General features: G+C 39.7%; 1 protein-coding gene across 5 annotated transcripts in view; it reads right to left on the bottom strand.

The window, feature by feature from the left end:
* The window catches only part of LOC126412087 (dual oxidase maturation factor 1-like), a 134,620-nt gene that overhangs the window by 9,666 nt on the left and 97,731 nt on the right, over positions 1–27,223 (bottom strand). For all 5 annotated transcript variants that reach the window (XM_050081503.1, XM_050081502.1, XM_050081505.1 and 2 more), the window contains exons 8-9: positions 21,734–21,850; positions 21,324–21,430 (exon numbers count right to left, since the gene is read on the bottom strand). In XM_050081503.1, the coding sequence (XP_049937460.1) occupies positions 21,324–21,430; positions 21,734–21,850 (224 nt within the window). The remainder of the gene's footprint in view (positions 1–21,323; positions 21,431–21,733; positions 21,851–27,223) is intronic.

Here is a 27,223-nt window from a genome sequence, read left to right on the forward strand (position 1 = left end):
CATTGTCAATAGTATTCTGAATCTCATCAGAAAAGGCCATAAGTTTATGTTTGTCATCATGAAGTTGAGCCTGTAATAGCTGTAACTTGTAAGGCTTCATAATCAACTAACACGTCAAAACACACCAAATTATTGCTGTAGGCAGGATTTTGTTGGACTGGCCTGGGCAAACATTTTCAGCTGTCCCCGTTGATATTTATTAATGCCTGTAAGCAGCTAATGGTCTGGATTTCATTGTAATTTCACATTGGAACATGATTTGAATTCACATGATATTGTCATCGGTAATACATGGGTGGCCAGGATTCTTTCCTTTATGTACAAATCCTGTGTCTACGAATTGTCAATACCATCTATGAATGTTCCGTCCATTTGGAGGATCAGTCCGATACCTCAACATGAAACATCTTTCCACTATAATCACGAAATTACATTTCGGAAATTCGAGAAAGCAGAATGATTTCTTCTGCAGAGTAGTCATTTTGCAATGTGTGATGATAACCAAGTAAACCAAAGGCAACTGGTATCTAGCGGCAATGAATATGAACTAGAAAATGTTTTTGTTCATCCAATAACCAAGCCATGACATGGCAATCAATAGTTTTGACAACATAATACTTTGTAATATGTATATTCCTTTTTGAAACAACCTGTATTTTCTCAGTTGTGTAAAGAAAGTAAAATATGAATAGAAGCCCTCTCTATAAGCTGCAAGTACTGGTATATGTCCAGTTCTCAAAGTGTATAATCATTATAATGGTAACAGCCATGGCTGATCTGCAACTCACTTACTTGTTATAAGAATGTCTTTTGCAAGAAACACTTTGAAACTGCCTGGTGCAATACTGGGACTTCTGAATACCAAGCAATATTTGTTAACAAGGTGAAAAATGATTAACTGGAATAAATTTAAGGTATTCATAAACAACAGCCATAGCTGTGTGAAATAAATTGTTCAGCATACTTGGATCTCTTCTCACCGTTATTTACACTTTTCATTCATTCATACATTCTGTTCCAAAGAACCAGCTGTAAAGGAAAACCCTTAGGAATACAGCACTCCGGTTGGCAATGCCTATGTAAGATAACAAGTATCTGGCACAGTTGTTAAGTCAGTTACTGCTGCTACAATGGCAGGTTATCAAGATTTAAATGACTTTGAACATGGTGTTATAGTCAGCGCACGAGTGAGGGGATGCAGCATCTCCGAGGTAGAGATGAAATGGGGATTTTCCCATATGACCATTTTGTGAGTGTACTATGGATATCAGGAGCCCATTAAAACATCAAATCTCCAACATCTCTGTGGATGGAAAAAGATCCTTCAAGAATTGGACCACCGGCCACTGTGGCTGAGTGGTTCTAAGTGCTTCAGTCTGGAACCGCGCTGCTGCTACGGTCGCAGGTTTGAATCCTGCCTCGGGCAGGGATTGTGTGATGTCCTTAGTTTAGTTACATTACACTTCTGCATATTGTTGCAGATTTCAGTGCTGGGGCATCAACAAATGTCAGAGTGTGAGCCGTTCAACAAAACATCATTTATATGGGCATTCGGAGCTGAAGGCCCACTCGTGTACCCTTGAGGACTGCACGACAGAAAGCTTTACATCTCACCTGGGCCCGTCAACACCGACATTGGACTGTTGATGACAGGAAACATGTTGCCTGGTCAGATGAGTCTCATTTCAAATTGTATCAAGCAGATGGACGTGCACGAGTATGGACAGAGTTCCATGGACCCTGCATGTCAGCAGGGGACTGTTCAAGCTGGTGGAGGCTCAGTAATGGTGTGGAGCATTATCAACCACACTCCAGTATCATTTTTCTGGTGAAGTTTCCACCAATGCATGAAATAAGGCATATATGAAAGCCTTTTACTGTGACAGTGCAGAGTTACTTCAACACCTCCTGAACTGAAGGCATTCAAAGTATCTGTATGGGGTACCCACCTACTTTCCAAAGAAGCTAACTACTTTGATGGAAACTTCACCAGATAAATGATACTGGAGTGTGGTTGATAATATGTGGAAGTTGCTGATATATGTAATGAGAGCTTACCTAACATTGAAGATCTGAAGATGGGCAGCTAGTCTGAAACCGGTCATTTAAAATAAAAAATAGCAATCAAAGACTGAAATGCCATATTTCTATTCAAAGAACGATTGCGGCAATCCTAATAAGACAATCCTGTCTAGTTTTGATACAGATTATTGATGGCTGTCATAACAAGAAGATCCACAAAAACAAATTCGAGATCAACAACAGCTTATACTACAGCTGCTCATCATGATGAAGATTGGGACTCATATTAGATATCTGCAGTCTCACTTCCAAGCAAGTAGCATAACCAACATTGCTTTTCTGCTATCTAAAATGCAGACTTTTACAAAAATTACATCACCTCAATAAATATGATTTTTAGATTTGTCTGAATTCCGCAGATAGCTTTCTAAGCATTACAAGCAGCCAACACATGTTGTAGGATTTTTTCAGTGTCAGAAGTGGTCACATCAACCACTGAAAAGACTGACCTGTAAGCATGGATTTTTGTGTGAAAATCAAAATTCTAAATAATCATATGCAGAATCATTAGTGTGTGATGTAATAATTATGTATGAACCTGACAAAAACTACTTAAAATATTGAATGCAGCACAATGAAATTTTGATTAAAGTGAGGTAGATTCCTCAAAATGGTGTACCCTTCCACGTCACAGCTAAGTAGATTTGAACTCATCTTCATCATTTAACTCAGGATTTGAATCCTGATGTCCTTTTGGCAACAAAGCCCAAACAACTAATCAGCAGTGCCACATATTTCTACATCTGTACTCTGCAAATCAACGTGAAGCATATGGCCAAGGGTGTGTCCCATTGTACCAGTTATTAGGGTTCCTTCCTGTTCCATTCATGTATGGTTCACAGGAAGAATGATTGTTTGAATGCCCCTGCACATGCAGTAATTAATCTAATCTTATCCTTACGATCCCTGTGTGAGCGATACGTAGGGGGGTTGTGGTATGTTCCTAGAGTAATAATTTAAAGCCAGTTCTTGGAACACACTTGAGCAATATTCTAGAACCAGTTACACAAGAGATTTGTAAGCAATCTCCTTTGTAGGCTGACTGCATTTCCCCAGTATTCTACCAACCGCCTGCTATACCGATGACTGAACCTATGTGATCATTCCATTTCATATCCCTATAAAGTGTTACACCCAAGTATCTGTATGAGTTGGCTGATTCCAGCTGTTACCAATTGATATTATAGTCATAGGATACTATGTTTGTTTGTTTTATGAACTGAATAATTTTACATTTCTGAACATTTAAAGCAAGTTGCCAATCTCTGCACCAGTTTGAAATCTTATCAAGATCTAACTGAATATTTATACAGCTTGTTTCAGATAGTACTTCATTATAGATAAATGCATCATTTGCAAAAAGCCTGATGTTACTGTTTATATTTTCTGCAAGGTCAATAATATATAGGGCGAGTCACCTAACATTACCGCTGGATATATTTCGTAAACTACATCAAATACTGACAAATCGATTCCACAGACCGAACGTGAGGAGAGGGGCTAGTGTAATTGGTTAATACAAACCATACAAAAATGCACGGAAGTATGTTTTTTAACACAAACCTATGTTTTTTACATGGAACCACATTAGTTTTGTTAGCACATCTGAACATATACGTAATCAGTGCCGTTTGTTGCATTGTAAAATGTTAATTACATCTGGAGATATTGTAACCTAAAGTTGACGCTTGAGTACCGCTCCTCCTCTGTTCGATCGTGTGTATCGGAGAGCACCGAATTATGTAGGGATCCAAAGGGAACGGTGATGGACCTTAGGTACAGATGAGACTGGAACAGCACATTACGTCCACATGTTAACACCTTTTATTATATATGACGGTAGTATCTGTTCCCGAAAGAACAGTTACCGTTGATGACCATGCAGCTTTGCTAGAAATGAAATGATAATTAAATGGACACCCTAGCTGCAAACAGGCATTGATGTACTTCATTGGGGACATGTTGAAAATGTGTGCCCCGACCGGGACTCGAACCCGGGATCTCCTGCTTACATGGCAGACGCTCTATCCATCTGAGCCACTGCGGGCACAGAGGATAGTGCGTCTGCAGGGACTTGTCCCTTTTTATTGGTCTTTTTCACTGATGCACATGTGCATTACCATGATGGGTGAGGTACACGTACACACGTGGTTTCCGTTTTCAATTACGGAGTGGAATAGAGTGTGTCCCAACATGTCAGGCCAATAGATGTTCAATGTGGTGGCCATCATTTGCTGCACAAAATTGCAATCTCTGGCGTAATGAATCTCGTACACGCCACAGTACATCTGGTGTAATGGCGCCGCAGGCTGCCACAATACGTTGTTTCATATCCTCTGGGGTTGTAGGCACATCACGGTACACATTCTCCTTTAACGTACCCCACAGAAAGAAGTCCAGAGGTGTAAGATCAGGAGAACGGGCTGGCCAATTTATGCGTCCTCCACGTCTTGGTAATGTACATGTGCGTTAGTGAAAAAGACCAATAAAAAGGTGTTAGCATGTGGACGTAATGTGCTGTTCCAGTCTCTTCTGTACCTAAGGTCCATCACCGTTCCCTTTGGATCCCTACGTAATTCGGTGCTCTCCGATACACACGATTGAACAGCGGAGGAGTGGTACTCAAGCGTCAACTTTAGGTTACAATATCTCTGGATGTAATTAACATTTTACAATGCAACAAACGGCACTGATTACGTATTTGTTTATATGTTCAGATGTGCTAACAAAACTAATGTGGTTCCATTTAAAAAAACGTAGGTTTGTGTTACAAAACATACTTTTGTGCATTTTTGTATGGTTTGTATTAACCAATTACACTATCCCCTCTCCTCACGTTCGGTCTGTGGAATTGGTTCGTCAGTATTTGATGTGGTTTATGAAATATATCCACCGGTAACGTTAGGTGACTCACCCTGTATAACATGAACAGCAAGGGTCCTAACACACTCCGCTGGGGCACACCCGAAGTTACTTCTACATCTGATGATAACTCTCCATCCAAGATAAGATGCTGTGCTTCCCTACCAAAAAGTCCTCAGTCCAATCACTTCTTCATTTGATACTCCATATGATCATGCTATTGACAATAAGCATAGGTATGGTACATAGTCAAATGCTTTTCGGAAATCAAGAATTAATGCATCTACCTGACTGTCTATATCCAAATCTTTCAGTATATTGTTTGAGAAAAGTGCGAGCTGGGTTTCACATGATTGGTGTTTTCGGAATCCATGCTGGTTGATACTGAGGAAGTCATTCTGTTCAAGTGTTTACATTTTGCGGCGTCCACTGCAGCTGTAGTGGTTATAAGCTAAGTACTGTCAAACTTATTTGTGCTCTGTAATACAGTTATTAAATTTAATAGATTTCAGCGGTGTTGCGTGCTGTTTGTGGTGAAATAATGACCTAGTAAACTTTTGTAATCATTCGCTCGCTGTGTTTTTATAGAGTTTTCAGTGCACTGAAGTCGTTTAGTAAATTTCGTGTTTTAGTTTTCAACTGATGTTTATTGTTGTTTCTTGTGAAATATATCAGAAAAATTTTCATTCAGTATTTTAACTTGGAAATTTTCATTCAGTATTTTAACTTCGCTTAGTGTTACAGTGGCCATTTGAAGTTTTTGATTTAGCTAATAATTTTGTGAAGTTTTGGTGGTATTGGTATTGGCTGTGTTGTTGTAGTATTAATACAAGTAGTTGCTTTCTTAGTAGGCAGAGAATTTTGAAACCATTATTGTTAGTTCTTAAATAGTTCTACTGGTGTAACTGAACTTTAGTAATGTAGACATACAGTTTTTTTCAGTAACTATAAAATTTTACCATGAGTGAGAAGTGTGGGCTCTGTCGTAGGTTTTTGAGTAGTGGATTACGGTGTGGGATTTGTTCAAAGTATTTTCATAGGGGGGAATGCAGTAGGGAAGCCAATGGTCATTTTAGTGAGATCCTCTCCTGGGAATGTAGAATCTGTAGTAGGAACAAGTTGATAGAGGAGCAGAAGCGTAAGATCTGTGCCCTTCAGGTGCAGTTTCAATGTGCAAAGGAGGAACTAGATAGGTTGAGGAGCGCGAAGGGTGGTGGGGAATGGGAACTGGCAGTTGGCAAGAAGGCAGCTAGGAAGAGGAGGTGTTCAGAAAGTTTTACTTTGTATACATGCAATAGATATGACCAACTGTCAGAGTTGAGTGGAGAGGAGCCTCATGTACCTGTAGATGTAGGGAACTTGCAGCAGTCCTCAGCAATTAGGAGGCCTAGGTTAGTTGCGAAGTCTAGCAGAAAGAAGGTTCTGCTGCTAGGTAGTTCCCACGGTAGAGGTGTGGCCAGCAGTTGCAGGAAGTGTTGGGGAGTGAGTACCAGGTCACCAGCATTGTGAAGCCTAGTGCAGGATTGGCTCAGGTGACTGAAAGCATAGGGGAGTTATGTAAGAATTTTACGAAGGAGGATCAGGTAGTGATAGTGGGTGGAGCAGCGAACAGTCTTGATAGGGACAGGGAATATGATGTCGGTGGTGACTTAGTTAAGATAGCTACTCAAACTGGTGGCACTAATGTGCATTTCGTGCAACTGTTTCAGCGTCATGATCGGCCTCACCTTAATGCAGCTGTTAGGCGCATTAATGTGGGGCTGGGGAGGGCACTGATGGCGAAGGGCATGGATCACATCTCAGTGGTGCCAGTTGGGTCTATCAGTAGATCGGGTTTCACTAGGCATGGCCTGCACCTCAATAGGCATGGGAAGGGGAGGCTGGCTAAGCTTATAGGTGACAATGTAGTGGGTGGTGGTGGTGGTGTCACTCATGGAAAAATTCCTGTAGTAGTTGGTGTTAGAGCTGCACCTTTTTTAGATTGAAGTCCGCTGATAGGTATAACTGCTTAAAGGAAGTCCCTCTAAGGGCTCACCTTAAGAGGCTGTAATGTTTCCAAGTAGAGAAGGAATTAGCATATTTCATCAAAATATAAGAGGTATTAAAGATAAAGTTAGTGAACTGCTAATAGATGTTGTCTCTGAAATTATTGGTATTTCAGAGCACCACTTAAATAATTTGATAATTCAGAGGGCTTCCTTTACCAGGCTACAGATTAGCTGGCTGTTTCTCAAGGAGTTCCTTGCAGGGTGGGGGAGTGGCTCTGCATGTAAAAAACAGTATTCCATTTGGGTCCATAGACTTATCACGACACTGCACTGAACAGATATTTGAAAGTTGTGGAGCGTTAGTTGAAATCAGTGAAACTAAACTTCTAATTGTTGTTGTTTATAGGTCCCCTAACTCTGACTTCAGGGCACTTTTGCTCAAGCTAGAGAGGGTTCTTGATTCACTTTGTAGGAAGTACGAGAAAGTAGTTATATGTGGTGACTTCAATATTAATTTTGTATATGATTGTGCAAGAAAAAGGATGTTAGTCGATCTCCTAAATTCATATGATCTGATACAAACTGTGGTTTTTCCAACTAGTGTGCAGGGGAACAGTAGCACAGCCATAGACAATATTTTTATTCATTCTTCATTGCTAGATGGACATTCTGTTAGTAAAAGTGTGAATGGCCTTTCAGACCATGATGCACAAATTTTAACATTAAAAGGCTTTTGTACTCAAACCAATCTCATATTTAATTTCAAACTATGTAGGAAAGTTAATCCAACAGCAATAGAGAATTTTTTAAAACTTGTTAAGGAACAAGAGTGGTAGGATGTTTATAGTGCCAATAATATAGGTGATAAAGACAATGCTTTCCATGATACATTTCTCATGGTCTTTGAGAGTTGCTTTCCATTAGAACATTCTAAATGGGGTACTAGCAGTAATGGACAGCCCAGGTGGCTGACTAGTGGGATAAGGATATCATGTAGAAGAAAGTTGGAATTAGATCAAAATGTTAGAAGTAGTCACAGTCAAGCTACAGTAGCCTATTACAACTAGTATTGTAAGGTGCTTAAAATGTTATTAGGAAGGCAAAGGGAATGTGGTATGCAAATAGAATAGCTAATTCACAGGATAAAATTAAAACCATATGGTCAGTTGTGAAGGAAGTGTCTGGTCAGCAGCACAAGGTCAACGATATAAAGTCAGTTCACAGTAAAAATATTTCTGTTGCTGATAAATCAGATATATGTACAGTATTTAACAATCATTTTCTGAGCATTGCTGGTGAATTAAATAAAAATTTAGTTTCTACAGGAAATCATATAACTTTCTTGGCAAATGCCTTTCTGAGATTGATGTCTGAAATTCTCCTCTATGATACAGACAAGAGGGAGATTGAGTTCATAATTAAATCACTGAAGACTAAGGACTCTCATGGTTATGATTGAGTGTCTAGCAGAAAATTAAAGTACTGTGCTGCACATGTTAGCCCTGTATTTAGCCATATTTGTGATTTTTCCTTTTGGAATGGTCAGTTTCCTGAGCAATTAAAGTACTCATTAGCAATGCCGCTTTATAAAAAGGGAGAAAGGGATAATGTAGATAATTTTAGACCTCTTTCTATGCCATCAGTGTTTGCAAAAGTTATTGAAAAGGCTGTGTATGTAAGGATAATTGATCATTTTATATCATATGATTTGCTATCAAATGTACAGTTCGGCTTTAGAAGTCGTTTAACAACTGAAAATGCTATATTCTCTTTTCTCTGTGAGGTACTGGATGGGCTAAACAAAAATTTTCGAACACTTGGCATATTTTTTGATTTAACTAAGGCATTTGATTGTGTTGATCACAAAATATTGCTCCAGAAGTTGGATCATTACAGAGTACGGGGAGTAGCTCACAATTGGTTCACCTCTTACTCTAGCAACAGGCAGCAAAAGGTCATTATTCACAATGTTGATAACGGCTGTGATGTGGGATCTGAGTGGGGTGTTGTCAAGTGGGGGGTCATCCAGGGATCAGTGTTGGGGCCGCTCCTGTTCCTTATTTATATAAATGATATGCCCTCTAGTATTTCGGGTAACTCTAAAATATCTGTTTGCTGATGACACTAGATTGGTAGTAAAGGATGTTTGTGTGCAACATTGACTCGGTTTCAAATAGTGCAGTGCGTGACATCAGTTTATGGCTTGTAGAAAATAAACTAATTTTAAATCACAGTAAGACACAGTTTTTACAGCTTCTAACACACAAAATACAACAAAACCTGACGTTTTAATTTCACAGAACGGGCATATGATTAGTGAAATTGAACAGTTCAAATTTCTAGGTGTTCAGATAGTTAGTAAACTGTTGTGGAAAGCCCACATTCAGGATCTTGTTCAGAGACTTAATACTGCCATTTTTACTATTTGAATGGTATCAAAAGTGAGTGATACTTCGACACCAAAATTAGTCTACTTTGCTTATTTTCATTCACTTATGTCATATGGTATTATATTTTGAGGTAACTCTTCCCATTCTACAAGGATATTTTTGGCTCAGAAACGGGCGGTCAGGGCAATAAGTGGTGTGAGTTCACGAACCTCTTGTCGACCTCTGTTCACGAGTCTGGGTATTTTGACATTGGCCTCTCAATATGTATATTCCTTATTGTCTTTTCTTGTTACCAATATTAGTTTATTCCCAAGAATAAGCAGCTTTTACTCGGTTAATACTCAGACCTTCTGGTGACAAACAGACCCGAACTATTTGAAAAAGTTAACGCAGAACAGGGAATCAGCGATCATAAAGCGGTTACAGCATCGATGATTTCAGCCGTAAATAGGAATATTAAAAAGGGTAGGAAGATTTTTCTGTTTAGAAAAAGTGACAAAAAGCAGATTTCAGAGTACCTGTTGGCTCAACAAAAAGTTTTGTCTCAAATACAGATAGTGTTGAGGATCAGTGGACAAAGTTCAAAACCGTCGTACACAATGCGTTAGATGAGTATATGCCAAGCAAGATCGTAAGAGATGGAAAAGAGCCACCGTGGTACAACAAACGAGTTAGAAAAGTGCTACGGAAGCAAAGGGAACTTCACAGCAAACATAAACATAGCCAAAGCCTTGCAGACAAACAAAAATTATGCGAAGCGAAATGTAGTGTGAGGAGGGCTATGCGAGAGGCGTTCAATGAATTCGAAAGTAAAGTTCTATGTACTGACTTGGCAGAAAATCCTAAGAAATTTTGGTCTTATGTCAAAGCGGTAGGTGGATCAAAACAAAATGTCCAGACACTCTGTGACCAAAATGGTACTGAAACAGAGGATGACAGACTAAAGGCCGAAATACTAAATGTCTTTTTCCAAAGTTGTTTCACAGAGGAAGATTGCACTGTAGTTCCTTCTCTAGATTGTCGCACAGATGACAAAATGGTAGATATCGAAATAGACGACAGAGGGATAGAGAAACAATTAAAATCGCTCAAAAGAGGAAAGGCCTCTGGACCTGATGGGATACCAGTTCAATTTTACACAGAGTACGCGAAGGAACTTGCCCCCCTTCTTGCAGCGGTGTACCGTAGGTCTCTAGAAGAGCGTAGCGTTCCAAAGGATTGGAAAAGGGCACAGGTCATCCCCGTTTTCAAGAAGGGACGTCGAGCAGATGTGCAGAACTATAGACCTATATCTCTAACGTCGATCAGTTGTAGAATTTTGGAACACGTATTGTGTTCGAGTATAATGACTTTTCTGGAGACTAGAAATCTACTCTGTAGGAATCAGCATGGGTTTCGAAAAAGACGGTCATGTGAAACCCAGCTCGCACTATTCGTCCACGAGACTCAGAGGGCCATAGATACGGGTTCACAGGTAGATGCTGTGTTTCTTGACTTCCGCAAGGCATTCGATACAGTTCCCCACAGTCGTTTAATGAACAAAGTAAGAGCATATGGACTATCAGACCAATTGTGTGATTGGATTGAGGAGTTCCTAGATAACAGGACGCAGCATGTCATTCTCAATGGAGAGAAGTCTTCCGAAGTAAGAGTGATTTCAGGTGTGCCGCAGGGGAGTGTCATAGGACCGTTGCTATTCACCATATACATAAATGACCTTGTGGATGACATCGGAAGTTCACTGAGGATTTTTGCGGATGATGCTGTGGTGTATCGAGAGGTTGTAACAATGGAAAATTGTACTGAAATGCAGGAGGATCTGCAGCGAATTGACGCATGGTGCAGGGAATGGCAATTGAATCTCAATGTAGACAAGTGTAATGTGCTGCGAATACACAGAAAGATAGATCCTTTATCATTTAGCTACAAAATAGCGGGTCAGCAACTGGAAGCAGTTAATACCATAAATTATCTGGGAGTACGCATTAGAAGTTATTTAAAATGGAATGATCATATAATGTTGATCGTCGGTAAAGCAGATGCCAGACTGAGATTCATTGGAAGAATCCTAAGGAAATGCAATCCGAAAACAAAGGAAGTAGGTTACAGTACGCTTGTTCGCCCAATGCTTGAATACTGCTCAGCAGTGTGGGATCCGTACCAGATAGAGTTGATAGAAGATATAGAGAAGATCCAACGGAGAGCAGCGCGCTTCGTTACAGGATCATTTAGTAATCGCGAAAGCGTTACGGAGATGATAGATAAACTCCAGTGGAAGACTCTGCAGGAGAGACGCTCAGTAGCTCGGTACGGGCTTTTGTCAAAGTTTCGAGAACATACCTTCACCGAAGAGTCAAGCAGTATATTGCTCCCTCCTATGTATATCTCGCGAAGAGACCATGAGGATAAGATCAGAGAGATTAGAGCCCACACAGAGGCATACCGACAATCCTTCTTTCCACGAACAATACGAGAATGGAATAGAAGGGAGAACCGATAGAGGTACTCAAGGTACCCTCCGCCACACACCGTCAGGTGGCTTGCGGAGTATGGATGTAGATGTAGATGTAGATGTAGAAATCAAACCTGCATTTGGATCAGACTTCCTTAACTCTTGTGCAAAAAGGTGTGCAGTATACTGCTGCATCCATTTTCAATAAGCTGCCACTTGAATTCAAAAATCTTAGCAGTAATCCACGCGCTTTCAAATCGAAACTGAAGGGTTTCCTCATGGGTCACTCCTTCTACTCTGTCGAGGAGTTCCTTGAAAAATTAAGCTGAGTCTTATTGTATTGCTGATAGTGTTTACTTTAACTTATGGACTTACTTTTTTCAGGTTCATGAACATTTATTTTTATCTGTTATTACTTTTATGTTGTAATTTCATGTACTGACACTTCCATGACCTTGGAGATCTGCTCCTCAATTTGGTCCTACGGAACTTGACGTGTAAATAAATAATTAAGATACTTCATTATGTTTGAGCTCAGAATATGTTGTAAGATTCTACAACAAATCAGTATCAAGGATATTGGACAGTAGTTTTGTGGATCACTTCTACTGCCCTTCTTATAGACAGGTGTGACCTGCACCTTTTTCCAAGTCCTGGGCCCGGTTTCTTGTTCAAGGGATCTATGACAGATTATAGTTAGAAGAGGGGCTAAGTCAGCCAAAAATTCAGTATCGAATCTGACTGCAAACTCAGTATAGAATCTGTCAGGGATTTCATCAGATCCTGGAGCTTTGTTCAGTTTTAACGATTTCTGCTGTTTCTCAACACCAATGACATTAATAGTTCTTTCACTCATCATTTTAGTGTACGAAGGTTAAATTGTGGCAATTCTCCTGGGTTTTCCTTCATAAAGGAACATTTGAAAACAGAGTTAAGCATTTCAGCTTTTGATTTGCTACACTCAATTTCAGTTCCTGTCTCTTTCACTAGGGACTGGACACTTAACTTTGGTGCCACTAACAGCCTTTACATAAGACCAGAATTTCTTTGAGTTCTGTGGAAGATCACTTGACAATATTCTGCTATGGTACTCACTGAATATATCACGCATTGCCCTCTTGACAGACAAATGTTTTTCATGCGGCATCTCTTTATCTGTAGACCTATGCTTCATTTTACACCTAGTATGCAGTAATCTCTGTTTCTTTAGTTTTTTCATAGTGATTGTATACCATGGAGGTTCCCTCCCATTATGAATTGTCCTACGCTCCTGATCTGTGCTGAAACTTTCAAGTTCCCCATTGAGATAAGCCACTACTGATATTTTATCTAGTTTACTGAACATACATATCTTTCTGTTTGTTTTAGTTGGCCTTTGTAATTTGGTAACCATTGTTGCCACAATTGTGTCATCATCACTGATACCATTTCCAGTGTGGACCACCTCAAAGAGGTCAGGCCTCGGTCAGGCCTCTTTGTTGCTGTTGGATCCAATATATTTCCATCATGAATGGGGTTCCTAACTATCTGTTCCAGGTAGATTTTAGAGATGGGATTTAGTAGTTTCACAGGATGTCTTTACACACCCATCACTAACATAACTGTATTTTTCCCAATTAATTGTTGGATGATTAAAGTTTCCACAGATGATTACAGTATGATTAGAGAACTTATGTAGAAGTGAACTGAGGTCGTCTCTAAAGTTTTCTGTTACATCAGGAGATGAGTCTGGAGGATGGCAGAAGCCTTCAATTATCATTTTATGCTCGCCCCTGATACTGAGTCTTGCCCAAACAATCTCACATGCTCCTTCAATTTCAACCTTGGTGGGTCTGAGTTTCTCGTCTACTGCGACAAATACACCACCTCCATTTCCCATTTGCTATCCTTCTGATATGCACTTAAATTTTCCCCAAAAATCTAATTGCTATCAATTTCAGGTATCAACCAGCTTTCTGTACCCAGTATTATGTGAGCTTCACTGCTTTTCATGAGCACTTCAAACTCTGGAACTTTGTTGTGAATGCTTCTGCAGTTTACCATTAGGATTTTAAGACTTTCACATGTGGGGGGCATTCCTTTCGATCTTACATTGATACTTCTGGGTTTCCTACAGCTGTCGTTAACTGAATTGGATAGAGTGTCACCTAATCTAAAAATCCCTTGTGTGTGCTCCACACACAGTCAGCTACCCTAGTAGCAGCCTCTGATGTGTAATACACAACTTGTTACGGTGTAAAGTTAAGTTCCAGACTGCCAGTTGGGAACAATAGAGCAGAGAGGGCTGTGAGATGAGGTCAGCCAATCGCACACTGACCGACCCCTCTCCAGGACAACAATGCAACAGCAGCAGCCCCTCAGCGAAGAAAAGTGGTTGCAGCCCAGACGAAGAGAAGCTTCAAGACCAGTTACCTGGCTAGAAGCGTCATCTCTATTACTTTGCTTGTATTAGGATTGTTTATATTGAAGATCCTTGCTTATTTTGCATGTTGCCCTTTCCTTGTGACACATCTGTATAACAAAATGTTAAGTATTGTAATTGCTCATTTTGTAATACATTTCATTAATACGATTTACTTGAATTGTTGTCTAGCAATCCGAGAAAGCAGGTTTCCTGGACACCCCATCTTTGAGGACTAGGCAGGATTTAACACAAATGGCCCATTTAGGGGAACCTTATAGTTCTCAACCATATACTTGATTCACATTCTTCACATAGTCGCTCTACAACCCAAATTCACTATTATACCAATATGAAGTGGTAATCAGGGTACCCAGTGTGCTGAACATTTGCACACTCAGTGCCTGTACGGGGAAATGCCTTGTGTACAATGCTGTGATCAAAGACATGTGGCAGAAGTTTGCAAAAACTGCACCAATAATGCCACAGCAGCATACTACAGCCACAGCCATAGTTGAACTCTCTTACAGAGCAACCACAATAATTTTCTCTCCCACTAATGGACCAACAATCAGTTAATAAATTTTTTTGTTTATACTGGTGCACCAGTTGCTATTATAAATGAGGAAGCCTATGCTCAGACTGGTTCTCCATCTTGCAAAGATTACAGCTGTACAGCTAGCACCATATACTTTCGTATAGTAAATGTACAATAATGGCTTTGTGCAAAAAGTCAGCTGTCCAGTCACTTTCTTGATTGTACCATCACATCAGGCACAAAACATTATTAGGATACATGCTTTTTCGTCTTTTGATTTTAAAAAAATGGTATCAGTAGTTGTACCATTTTATGATCTTGATTCACTATGCACCAAATTTTCAGCTCTGTTTTCAGCATGCTTAGAGTGTGCAAATTATTATGCAGCTTACCTACAGTGGAAGTCTTCTGCAGTAGTCTCTACTCTAGAGCTAGACCAGTGACAGTAGCATTGTGAAATGTCTCCAAGTCCAAATTAGTTCATCTGGTCCAACAAGACATTCTCAAAGCCACCACATTTAGTAAATGGGCAACACCATTATTAGTGTTTTGAAAATCAAGTGGCTCGCTATGTGTTTGTGGTGACTTTATATCAACTATACTGTAAATGCACAATCAGAAAGTGACATCTATCACATCTAAGGCCAGGAGAACTTGTGTCAAGACTATATGGTGGATAGTACTTCTCTAAAATTAATTTGTTCAAATCTTATTTACAAGTGCCACTAGATGAACAGTCCTGCCAATTCATGGTCAACAACACTCCATTTGGATCATACATATACACGGGGTTGTCTTTCAGAATTGTTAGAGCACTAGCAATTGTCCAACATTTTATGGAGCAGCTAATCCAAATCAGTCCAAACACAGTAAATTATCAAAATGATATATTAGTAAATGACATAACAAGAGAGCAACATCTTGTGAGCTTAACATCTACTGTTGCAGACAAAACAATAAAATTCACAAAATGTCAACCTACATAAGTACAAATTCTTTTAAGAGCAAATGGAGTATACTTAGGTCACATATTGAGTTGTAATGGACTTAACCAACTCAGCAACATTTGGAAGCCATTGAAAAAGTCCAGGTGTATTCCAAATTAAAAGGCCCTCTCATTTCTCAGAAAAATAAATTATTATGCAAAATTTATACCAGTTCACCAGACCCCTTAATAATTTACACAGAAAAGGTGCAAAATATAAATACACACAATGGTGTCAGAAGGCTTTTCACAAGTTAAAACATTATCTAAAGTGTGTCCCTTGTTTGGTGACGTATAACCCATCTGTATATTGAGCAAGCAGTAAAGAAAACAAAAGAAAAATTCGAAGTAGGAATTAAAATCCATGGAGAAGAAATAAAAACTTTGAGGTTCGCCGATGACATTGTAATTCTGTCAGAGACAGCAAACGACCTGGAAGAGCAGCTGTACGGAATGGACAGTGTCTTGAAAGGAGGATATAAGATGAACATCAACAAAAGCAAGACGAGGATAATGGAATGTAATCAAATTAAATCGGGTGATGCTGAGGGTATTAGATTAGGAAATGAGACGTTTAAAGTAGTAAATGAGTTTTGCTATTTGGGGAGCAAAATAACTAATGATGGTCAAAGTAGAGAGGATATAAAATGTAGACTGGCGATGGCAAGGAAAGCATTTCTGGAGAAAAGAAATTCGTTAACATCGAGTATAGATTTAAGTGTCAGGAAGTCTTTTCTGAAAGCATTTGTATGGAGTGTAGCCATGTATGGAAGTGAAACGTGGATGATAAATAGCTTAGACAAAAAGAGAATAGAAGCTTTCGAAATGTGGTGCTGCAGAAGGATGCTGAAGATTAGATGCATAGATCACATAACTAATGAGAAGGTATTGAACAGAATTGGGGAGAAGAGAAATTTGTGGCACAACTTGACTAGAAGAAGGGATCGATTGGTAGAACATATTCTGAGGCATCAAGGGATAACCAATTTAGTTATGGAGGGCAGCACGGAGGGTAAAAATCGTAGAGAGAGACCAATAGATGAATACACTAAACAGATTCAGAAGGATGTAGGTTGCAGTAGGTACTAGGAGATGAAGACACTCGCACAGGATAGAGTAGCATGGAGAGCTGCATCAAACCAGTCTCTGGACTGAAGACCACAACAACAACAACAACCTATCAAAGCACACATCCTAGCCACTGACATGTCTCAACACAGAAATGGCACCATTCTTTCTCACAAAAGTAATGGTGGGCATAAACAACCTATCACATATGTATCTAAGAAGCCATTTCAGTCCAGACTAATTTCTCATAAATTGCATAAGGACCATAATGAGGATCCATAAATTCCATACATTTCCTTCTGGCACAAAATTTGACTCCATAACAAACCATAAATCATTAACTTCCTTGTACAGTCCTAAGAATGACCACTCATAAAAAGGAGTACAATATTGGAGCTTCTTCCTCAGAAGTTACAATTATTCAGTTCACAGCGTGGCAATGCAAATGCTCTATCCAGACTACCTATAAGACAAGATTCCACATATCATCCCTAGGAAACTCTGTGCTGTCTCCAAATAGACAATACCTTACAAAACTGCCTACAAGACTTAACTGTTACTGCAGCTGTAACTGAAAAGGGTACAGCCGAGGAGGACTGTATCCTCGAACAAGCTACAAAAAACACTTGCCAAGATTCCTGGAACATCTCCCACCCACTCTCTCCCTGAACTCTGCACACAGTTTTCCCCAATAAACAGGATCCACATGGTATAGGAAGTAGTGATGCTGAAATCAGATGTCAACAATGACTGCCTGATGGTGTTCCTACTGCCACTGCATGAGCAGGGCATAAATCTACTGCATGTTGACTACTGGAGTATGACACACATGAAAGCACTCACAAGTCAGTATGCTTATTGGCCCAGTATCACACAGGACATCAAGAGGAGTCAGCATCCCCCACAATGGTTCCTATCAAAGTTGGCAGTGCCCATGCATATTTCACTAGCCAGTTCCTCAAAAAGTTGTGGCTCAGTGTCACAGACTTATTTCCCAAGATGCATTATGTAATTCAAATGTCAATGCCACACCGAGGGAGATGATAAAACCTTACAGGTAAATATTTGTCATTGGGAGGCCCCCAGAAACAAACATTTCAGAGAATGGCCCTCAATTTTCAGGGTTTTTGGCCTTGGAATCACGTCCCTTCCCCCTAGCTCTTTTACCTATTACACAGGTTCTTAACAGGGTCAGAACAGGAACTATTTTTGGCTACTTACAAGTCACCATGCACCTTCCAAAATATGAGAAATACTTCATAATCTCAGGTCTAGCCTCCTGCCACATACAAATTATCACAAGAATGTCTTTGATTACTGGGTATCCAAATTTTCTTTGTAATAAAGAACATGCTGCATCATAGCAGTTGTAATAGCAACAATACTTAGAACAGCGATAATATGTTCAACATAGCCAGTCCTCTGCTAACTAGCAAGAAAGATCTTATCCAGTTGCAGGATCTGGCTGGTCACACACTGATGCAGGCCTGAGTAATATGCAAATGGAGGAGGAGGCGGCATGGGGTTCATGCTGGACACTCCTTTCCCTGATTAGTATATGGGTTTGAGCTATTAGAATGGTATCTGGCTGGGCGATAGTTGTTGCGCATGGTTTGGCAGGCCTGCCATCAGATGAGTTATGTTGCAAACTGGTAATGGACACGTAGGCTGGCTTCCACTCCATCAACCCACCACAAGGGGTTGTCAGTAGCAAATAAACAGTTCTCGAGTAGGAGAAGTATTCGCAGGTGTAGTAAGAGCACTGTATCAGAATTAGTTCCAGTGACAGATAATATTCTGTTATTAACAAATGAGGAATTAAGACAGCCATCGGCTGTAATAGAGACCCACCTCCACTTAGAGACATGAAAACATACTGGAAATAGTCCAGAAGGGCTAACTGACCGAATGAAAATGTAGCTAGTATAGTTAGTAAATGTCATAAGTTAGTAAATCATCATTATAGAATGCAGAATAATTGTAAGCAGCATACTTTGATCAATTTTTGAGATTGCTACTGTACATAATTGATGGGAATGGATGGTGTAATTATTAATATGAAAAAGTCTGTATCCAGTTGATGCACTGAGACTACAGGTAAGACAATATTTAAGATGAAAGGCCAAATACCATCAAAATAGTGATTTATTTTTACTAATTCAAAGGCAATAGCATTTTTCATACACAGTGTGCTTCTATTTTATTCAAAAAATTCCTCAGTGGCGAATTTTTGCTCTTCCATAACAATATTTATGCTGCACTATTGGAGAAACTTATACCCACATATATAGTAGCCAGTACTCAGTCCCATGTATTCCTTAACAATATTTATGCTGCGCTATTGGAGAAACTTACACCCACATATATAGTAGCCAGTACTCAGTCCCGTGTATTGTTCCTGTGTTGTTGCCTTGCTCATGGGATCACCCCGAATGGTCTTACCATTAAGTTACCCATCTCTAACTGCCGTCCCTCCTTCGACAGTGACCTCTATCTTTTCAAATTCTACCAGTCCATAGCCCTCACCACCTAGTCCTGCAAAACCATGTACATCTGGCCCAAACCTCCTTGCAGTACCTTCTCTCCATCCCTAAAATTCTCCTACTCCACAATCCCAAATTCCTGCATCCCATCTCTCACACTGAAACTCTTGCCTTCCAGGAAATAGAGCAGCTCGCACAATACTACCTAAAAAACCTCTCCAACCTGTTCACCTCCTACTCTCACCTTGGACTACCACTATGCACAACCTCTACAACAGTTTTCAAACCTCCCTCACATTACAGTTCCTCCACTGAGAGAGCCTCCGCTCTTGTAGACCAACAGCTTCAGCCTATTACACATAACCTACTCTCCTATGTATTAAATACCGACCATTTCCTCCAGCGACTCTCCACAGTTCTTGCTTCTTTACCACGTGGCACCTTGCTCATCACTTTTGATGCCATCTTCCTCTACGCTAACATACTCTTTGTTAGATCCTGAGCTTCCTGGGGTTACAACTTGTGACATAAGGGCACAAAGTACCTGGTGCTGCTGGTAGAAGTCACACTCAGGGAATCTTTCATAAAGCTCTGGTTGTTCTTCCCAAGATTTGTGAAAATGACTTCAATGTATTTGAGTGATAGATTTGTTATGCACAGTGTATGTGTGTGCACTCTGTCAGACATCATGTAATCCTAAATATGAGCTTTTATCTGACAAGGGACCTTATGGACTTGGAATGTTCAATTATCTTTATATATATTTATAGGATTTTAAAACCTGTACCCATGCATAAATTTTCTAAAGCAGTGCAACAAAATTTTAAAAAAGAAAAAATTGCCTCAAAAAATGAAATGATTTACAATCACTGTTAACTGCAAAACAATTGGCAGGTGTTTTGTAGTTGCTTGCAGCTGAATGCATAACATTGAAGACTGTCAATGGAAGAGTCTCCGGTTCAAATCTCATTTGCAGCAACTTTTTTTTTTACTTTTATTTAAATTCTATATTTTTTTCAGATGAAAATTATAATAAAGAAATGTTGGTTCATAGTTTTTTAACAAAAGTAACTTCATTTTATTTTCAATTATGGGTCATACGAAAAAAATTAAAATTTTATACAGACATGTGGGGGGCTTTCTTTCTCTAGTGGAGAGTGTGCTAAAATGAAACTTCCTCTCAGAGTGAAACCAGGTTTATCTGGCAGGAAACTTCCTCAATAATACTGGTGCATTTTGTTTGTCCATAAACAGTGATGGATAGTGTTATTTGTCCTTCTAGTATTATGTTTATGAATCATACTGTTATATCATTTATTGTGCTTGATTGTCAACAAGAAACTTCATAACAGATAAATGTCCACAGACTATGCATTCCACTGTATCGGTAAATATAATGTGAGGCTGCTGCCAGTATGGCCAACTGTTGCAGTTACAGTGTACGGAATGGTACTGGAAGATTTAAGATTCAAGTCAAACTGTGAAGCATTTTTGTTTAGCTCAGTAAGGATATTTTTTAACTGGTTTACAAAAGCAGCTTATGAATAAGGCATTGGGCAAATCATTTTATATGTATACAAGTGAAAGTAACTTCTATCCTCAAAGATTTTAAATGACAAATAATACGCTTCATACATTTAAATATTTTTGTATGGTGTAAAAGCAGTGATGCTGTAAATGTGGCTTTAAAGACTTTCTGAAGCTTTTGACCTCAGTATTTGCTTTTATATTTTCTAGAAGTTTGTTACAAAGTCTAAGGTAGTGTATATTAAAATTATGGCTCACATTTTCAGTATCAATCTAGCACAAAGTTTTAATCTGTTGGAAAGATTCATTGCAGTGTATGCCCCATGATGAAGTGAATGATGATGTCAGGGAGGAAGGAAATGAAACATCCTGTTGTTATTCAAGAAATAATTGAACCATAAAACTAACTGTATGGTATTGGTGAGGCAATAACAGACCTGAATTCCTTGTAGTTGTGGAAATCATTTTATGAGAGGAGTCATGCAAAAGTTAGCTGCTGGCAACAGATTTCTTTCTTTACCTGCAGACGACAGGTTTCTTTCTTTACCTTAGTTTTCAGCTCACTTGGTTCACCAGGCATATTTCCCATTTCAATAATGTCTTGTTGACTCTGAGTTGAAATTTGCTGACCAACTTTCCCAAATTCCTCAGCAGCTGTGGAAAGGAAAAAAATCTGTATATGTTGAATGCCAGTATACTTTCATATATTATGGCAACATGAAAAATTATAATTCATGTCACATTAGTTGTTTGTATTAATTTTAATATAAAGGATGAAATTTCTTGACTTTTTATCATAGTATTTGCTACATGGAATATTTGTGGGTTTGAGGCCCAGTTCAGTACAAAGTCTTAATTTGCCACAACATTCAGTATATTTTGCCAGTTGAAAGTAATAGACAGACAAATGAAAATTTGTGTTTCAAATACTGTATGGTTGCTAAAGAAATCACTTACTCAGATGGTATTCTTCATATTCAGACAATGGATCAAGCCCAAAGAATACTGCCAGATCATCTGGATAGTGAAGGTCAAGATAAGTTATCAGCAGACCAAGGATAACCACCAGCACTCCTAGAAAGAAATCAATTTCTGATCAACTACTGATTTTTACTTTATTTAAACCATTAAAGGTGATTTATTGCCAGAATAACTAAATAAATAAATAAATAAAACAGAGGAAGTAAAACAAAAAGTTAACAACAGCATAGTATGGGTAACCCAAAAGAAACAATAAACTGCTTGACCTTTGCAGATGAACTCATAATAATATGTAGAACCTTAGAGAATGCAAAATTAAGACTAGAACTTCTGAAGGAGACAGCTGAAAAGGCAAGTCTGGAAATATCTTTTGAAAAGATAGAGTACATGACCAATGAAGATAACTCAACAATAATTTTAAAAACCAAGTATGGTAACATCAATAACACAGACGATTTCAAATGTATGGGTAAAAATATAAACATAAAAAGTGAAAAAGAAGCAATTAAAACAGCAATTGAAAAAGTTAAAAGAGCTTACATAAAACTGGGAAAATCTGTACAAAGAAAAACGTTTTTCTAAAGATGTTACATTAAGGCATTGTAATACAATTGTAAAACCAGAAATCCTCTATGGGACCATTTTTTTCATCTGGTACAAAATGGCATTAGAAGATTTAGAGAAAGAAGTATCTTGCAAAAAATTTAGTGCAAAAAAAGCATCTTGCAAAAAATTTGGCGCAAAAGAAGTATCTTGCAAAAAATTTGCTGGGGGAAAAAAAAATGGCAATTGGGCTCGGGCTTTGAGACCAAACATGGCAACATAATCATTTTCCCCCTAAGTGACACATAAAACCAGGAAAAGATTGCTATACTCTGCACTTCTAGAGAGAATGAAGGAAGGCAGATCAACGAAGAAGATCCACACATTCTTCCAAAGCTAGATAACAGACAAACAGAAAAGGATGGAGATGCAAGACAAAAAAAGGACTTTAGAAGAAATGCAAATTGAACAGGGGATCTTAGTCAACTGAGAAAAATTAGGACTAGAAGTCACGGAGTTCCAGTATATTTAACAGAAGAAGAAATTATTGTGACTGGATTGGAGTATTAGGAGGTTTATGATGCAGGTTTTGCACCTGGGCCACCCACAGAGGAGTGATCTGAGAATAGGAGTGGAAAGAGATGGGCTAGGATACTGCATAAGTTTTTTGGGTAAAGCAATACAACTTTGGGCCATGGCTGTAGGTTGCTGGTTAGGATATATTTCATAATAGGGTAATTGAAGCTCTTCTAGATGATGTGATTGAGCTTTTCAAGGCCAGAGTGATAATCAGTGCTTCGCACTGGCAATGTGCGTGGCAGTGCCACTCTGATTCAGGGTTGCTGGGCAGGGTGTCACACTTCTGTTAAGTCTGTGGCAGGATTATCAACACATTCAGACAACTCCTGCTTCCCGCAGTGGTTGTGGTCACCAAGTGTGTCATGGTTGCTGTGAAAGGAGTTTTTGATAATATTGAGAGACAGCTGTCTAAGTTGAGGTTTTGTTGGTAGCTGGTGCAGTTGATATTAACCAAGATTTTTTTATGGGGCCATTCAACAGGTGGAGACCAACATCCTGGAAGGTAGATTATTGTACTATCAGGGCTGGATGGAGTAGATTTAGGAGTAAGTGTTGTGTTATGGAGGAAAGAGCAGAGGCTGTCTTTGCTATGGCTCTAGATTTATATCTATAAATGTGAACCAAAGTTTTTAACAGATTGAGTGAATAGCTAAGGCTTCTAAAGCTGTCTCACAATTACACTACTGGCCATTAAAATTGCTACACCAAGAAGAAATGCAGATGATAAATGGCTATTCATTGGACAAATATATTATACTAGAACTGACATATGATTACATTTTCACACAATTTGGGTGCATAGATCCTGAGAAATCAGTACCCAGAACAACCACCTCCGGCCTTGATACACCTGGGCATTGAGTCAAACAGAGCTTGGATGGCGTGTAAAGGTACATCTGCCCATGCAGCTTCAACACAAAACACAGTTCATCAAGAGTCGTGACTGGCATATTGTGACGAGCCAGTTGCTCAGCCACCATTGACCAGATGTTTTCAATTGGTGAGAGATCTGGAGAATGTGCTGGCCAGGGCAGCAGTCAGTATCCAGAAAGGCCCGTACAGGACCTGCAGCAGGCGGTCATGCATTATCCTGCTGAAATGTAGGGTTTCACAGGGATCGAATGAAGGCTAGAGCCACGGTTCGTAGCACATCTGAAATGTAACGTCCATGTTCAAAGTGCCGTCTGTGAATAAGGGGTAACCGAGGCGTGTAACCAATGGCACCCCATACCATCACGCCGGGTGATACGCCAGTATGGCGATGACGAATATACGCTTCTGATGTGCATTCACCGTGATGTCGCCAAACATGGATGCGACCATCATGATGCTGTAAAGAGAACCTGGATTCATCCGAAAAAATGACGTTTTGCCATTCACGCACCCAGGTTTGTCGTTGAGTACACCATCGCAGGCACTCCTGTCTGTTATGCAGCATCAGGGGAAACCGCAGCCATGGTCTCCAAGCTGATAGTCCATGCTGCTGCAAACGTCACCGAACTGTTCGTGCAGATGGTTGTTGTCTTGCAAATGTCCCCATCTGTTGACTAGGGGATCGAGACATGGCTGCACGATCCGTTACAGCCACACGAATAAGATGCCTGTCATCTTGACTGCTAGTGATACGAGGCTGTTGGGATCCAGCACAGCGTTCCGTATTACCCTCGTGAACCCACCGATTCCATATTCTGCTAACAGTCATTAGATCTCAACCAACGCGAGCAGCAATGTCGCGATACTATAAACCGCAATTGTGATAGGCTACAATACAGCCTTTATCAAAGTCAGAAATGTGATGGTACTCACTTCTCCTCCTTACACAAGGCATCACAACAATGTTTCACCAGGCTATGCTGGTCAACTGCTGTTTGTGTATGAGAAATCGGTTGGAAACTTTCCTCATGTCAGCACGCTGTAGGTGTCGCCACCGGTGCCCAACCTTGTGTGAATGCTCTGAAAAGCTAATCATTTGCATATCACAGCATCTTCTTCCTGTCGGTTAAATTTTGCATCTGTAGTATGTCATCTTCATGGTGTAACAATTTTAATGGCCAGTAGTGTAAGTTATCTCACCATACTTGTACCCATGACAGTTCACAGGTTTACATGTAGCTTTGAGCTTCAAAAGAGAAATAATTTCAGCCAGAATGCTAACAGGTTTTGAAGTGGACCTTATATTTTATGTAGTTGATGGAAATCATGTTGGACTTTTGAAATGGGGTCATAGTATGGTAAGGTTTGTCAGCAGAGGTTTCAGAAAGCTGGAGAGACCATCAGCCATGTAGTCACTACAGTTCATGATTATGGTGATGGAGACCTTGTCAGTGGGAAGAGTGATTAGGTCAGGATTGGCTTTTGGGTTACGAATAGCTGTTGTTTCCATAACTATGGAGCTGGACTTGCCAGGAAGAGATTTTAGTAAGGAGTATCGAGTCAGGTTGGAGATGAGGAATCCCTGGAATGGAAGATTACTCGGGATTAGAAACAGAGATGGATCACAATTGAAAGAAGATTGGAATGGTCTGAGCCGAGGTTCGATATTTGCTTTGGGATGACTGTGATACATGGCGTGGATGACAAATAAGTGTTTGCACTTAAAATAATGGATAAAAGAAATTACATAATTGACAAGTTCAAGGTGATTAAACCTGGGTTAGTAAGACAACTTGAGAGGACTAAACTGTAGGTAAGAATCAGATTTTTAAAAGATACATAGACAACTGTGTGGGAGTTCTGGAAAGGAAGCTTGAGACTAAGTTCAGAAGCAAACTTCTGTTTGGCTGTAAATAAAAAAACTTGCATGGAAAAAATGATTGGAAACATTCTAAGAAAAAGAAAATCTGTACCTACAAACAAATGATTACAGTTTCAGAAAATTGGATGATTTATTCAAGAGAAAGAGCTTCACACAATGAGCAAGTCAGTAACACATTGGTCGACCTCTGGCCCTTATGCAAGCAGCTATTCAGGTTTTCGGAGATTGGTAGAGTTGTTGGCTGTAGAGTTGTTGGATGTCCTCCAGAGGGTTATCATGTCAAATTCTGTCTGATTGGTATGTTCGATCATCAAAATCCTGAGCTGCTTGGAGGGTCCTGTTTATAATGCTTCAAACATTTTTAGTTGGGGAGAGATCCGGCAAACTTGGTGGCTAAGGTAAGGCTCAGCAAGCATGAAAACAAGCAGTATAAACTCTTGCCATGTCTGGGTGGGCATTGTCTTGCTGAAATGTAAGCTCAGGATGGCTTGCTATGAAAGGCAACAAAATGGGGCATAGAATGTTGTTGACATACCGCTGTGGTGTAATGGTGCTACGGATGACAACCCGAGGGGTCCTGCTATGAAAAGAAATGGCGCCCCAGACCATCACTCCTAGTTTTCAGGCAGTATGTTGGGTGGCAGTCAGGTTGGTATTCCACCACTGTCTGGGGCATCTCCAGACAGATCTTTGTCAGTCATCAGGGACTCAGTTAAAAAAGGACTCATCCCTGAAGACAGCTCTACTACAGTCAGTGAGATTCAAAGCTGAAGATAGGTCTGGTGATGCCCCAACAGTGATGAGATACCAGCGTGACTGTCACCCACCAAAAGGCCCAACAACCAGGAGATGCCATTTCTTTGCAGGACCCCTGTGATTGTCACTCACGGTACCCTTACAGCACAATGGTATGTTGACAATAGTCTGTGCCCCATTTTGTTGCCCTTCATGGCAAGCCATCCTGGGCATACATTTCAGCAAGATACTGTCTGCCCACACATGGTGAGAGCCTCTGTTGCTTGTCTTGATGCTTGTCAAGCCCTACCTTGGCCAGCAAGGTCTCTGGATCTCTCCCCATTTGAGAACATTTGGAGCATTATTGGCAGGGCTCTCCATCCATCTCATGATTTCGATGATCTAATGTACCAATTGGATGGAATTTGGCACGATATCCCTCAGTAGGACATCAATAACTCTATCAATCAATGACAATCCAAATAATGGCTTGTACATATAAAGGTCACAGGTAGACCAACATGTACTGACTTACTCAATTTGTGAAGCTCTTTCTCTGGAATATATCATAAAATTTTTCTGAAACTGTAATCATATGTTTTTCTGTACATGTGTATCTCATCTACCGATTTTCATCCCATTCATATAATTCCTTCATGGTGCATCATTTCTTTGTCTTAGAGTGTAAAGTCACCCTTTAAATTCAAGCATTTGTCATAGCATTTAACTAATTTACAAATTTCTTCTCCATAAAATTCTGCCACTTAGGTACATAGCCAATCTTTCACTTCTTCATGTGAGTGAACAGATGAAAATCACTTGGTGCCAAGTCTGGGCTGTATGGAGGATTATTG

This window comes from Schistocerca serialis, chromosome 7 (genome assembly GCF_023864345.2).
Source record: "Schistocerca serialis cubense isolate TAMUIC-IGC-003099 chromosome 7, iqSchSeri2.2, whole genome shotgun sequence".
NCBI classification, from domain to species: domain Eukaryota; kingdom Metazoa; phylum Arthropoda; class Insecta; order Orthoptera; family Acrididae; genus Schistocerca; species Schistocerca serialis.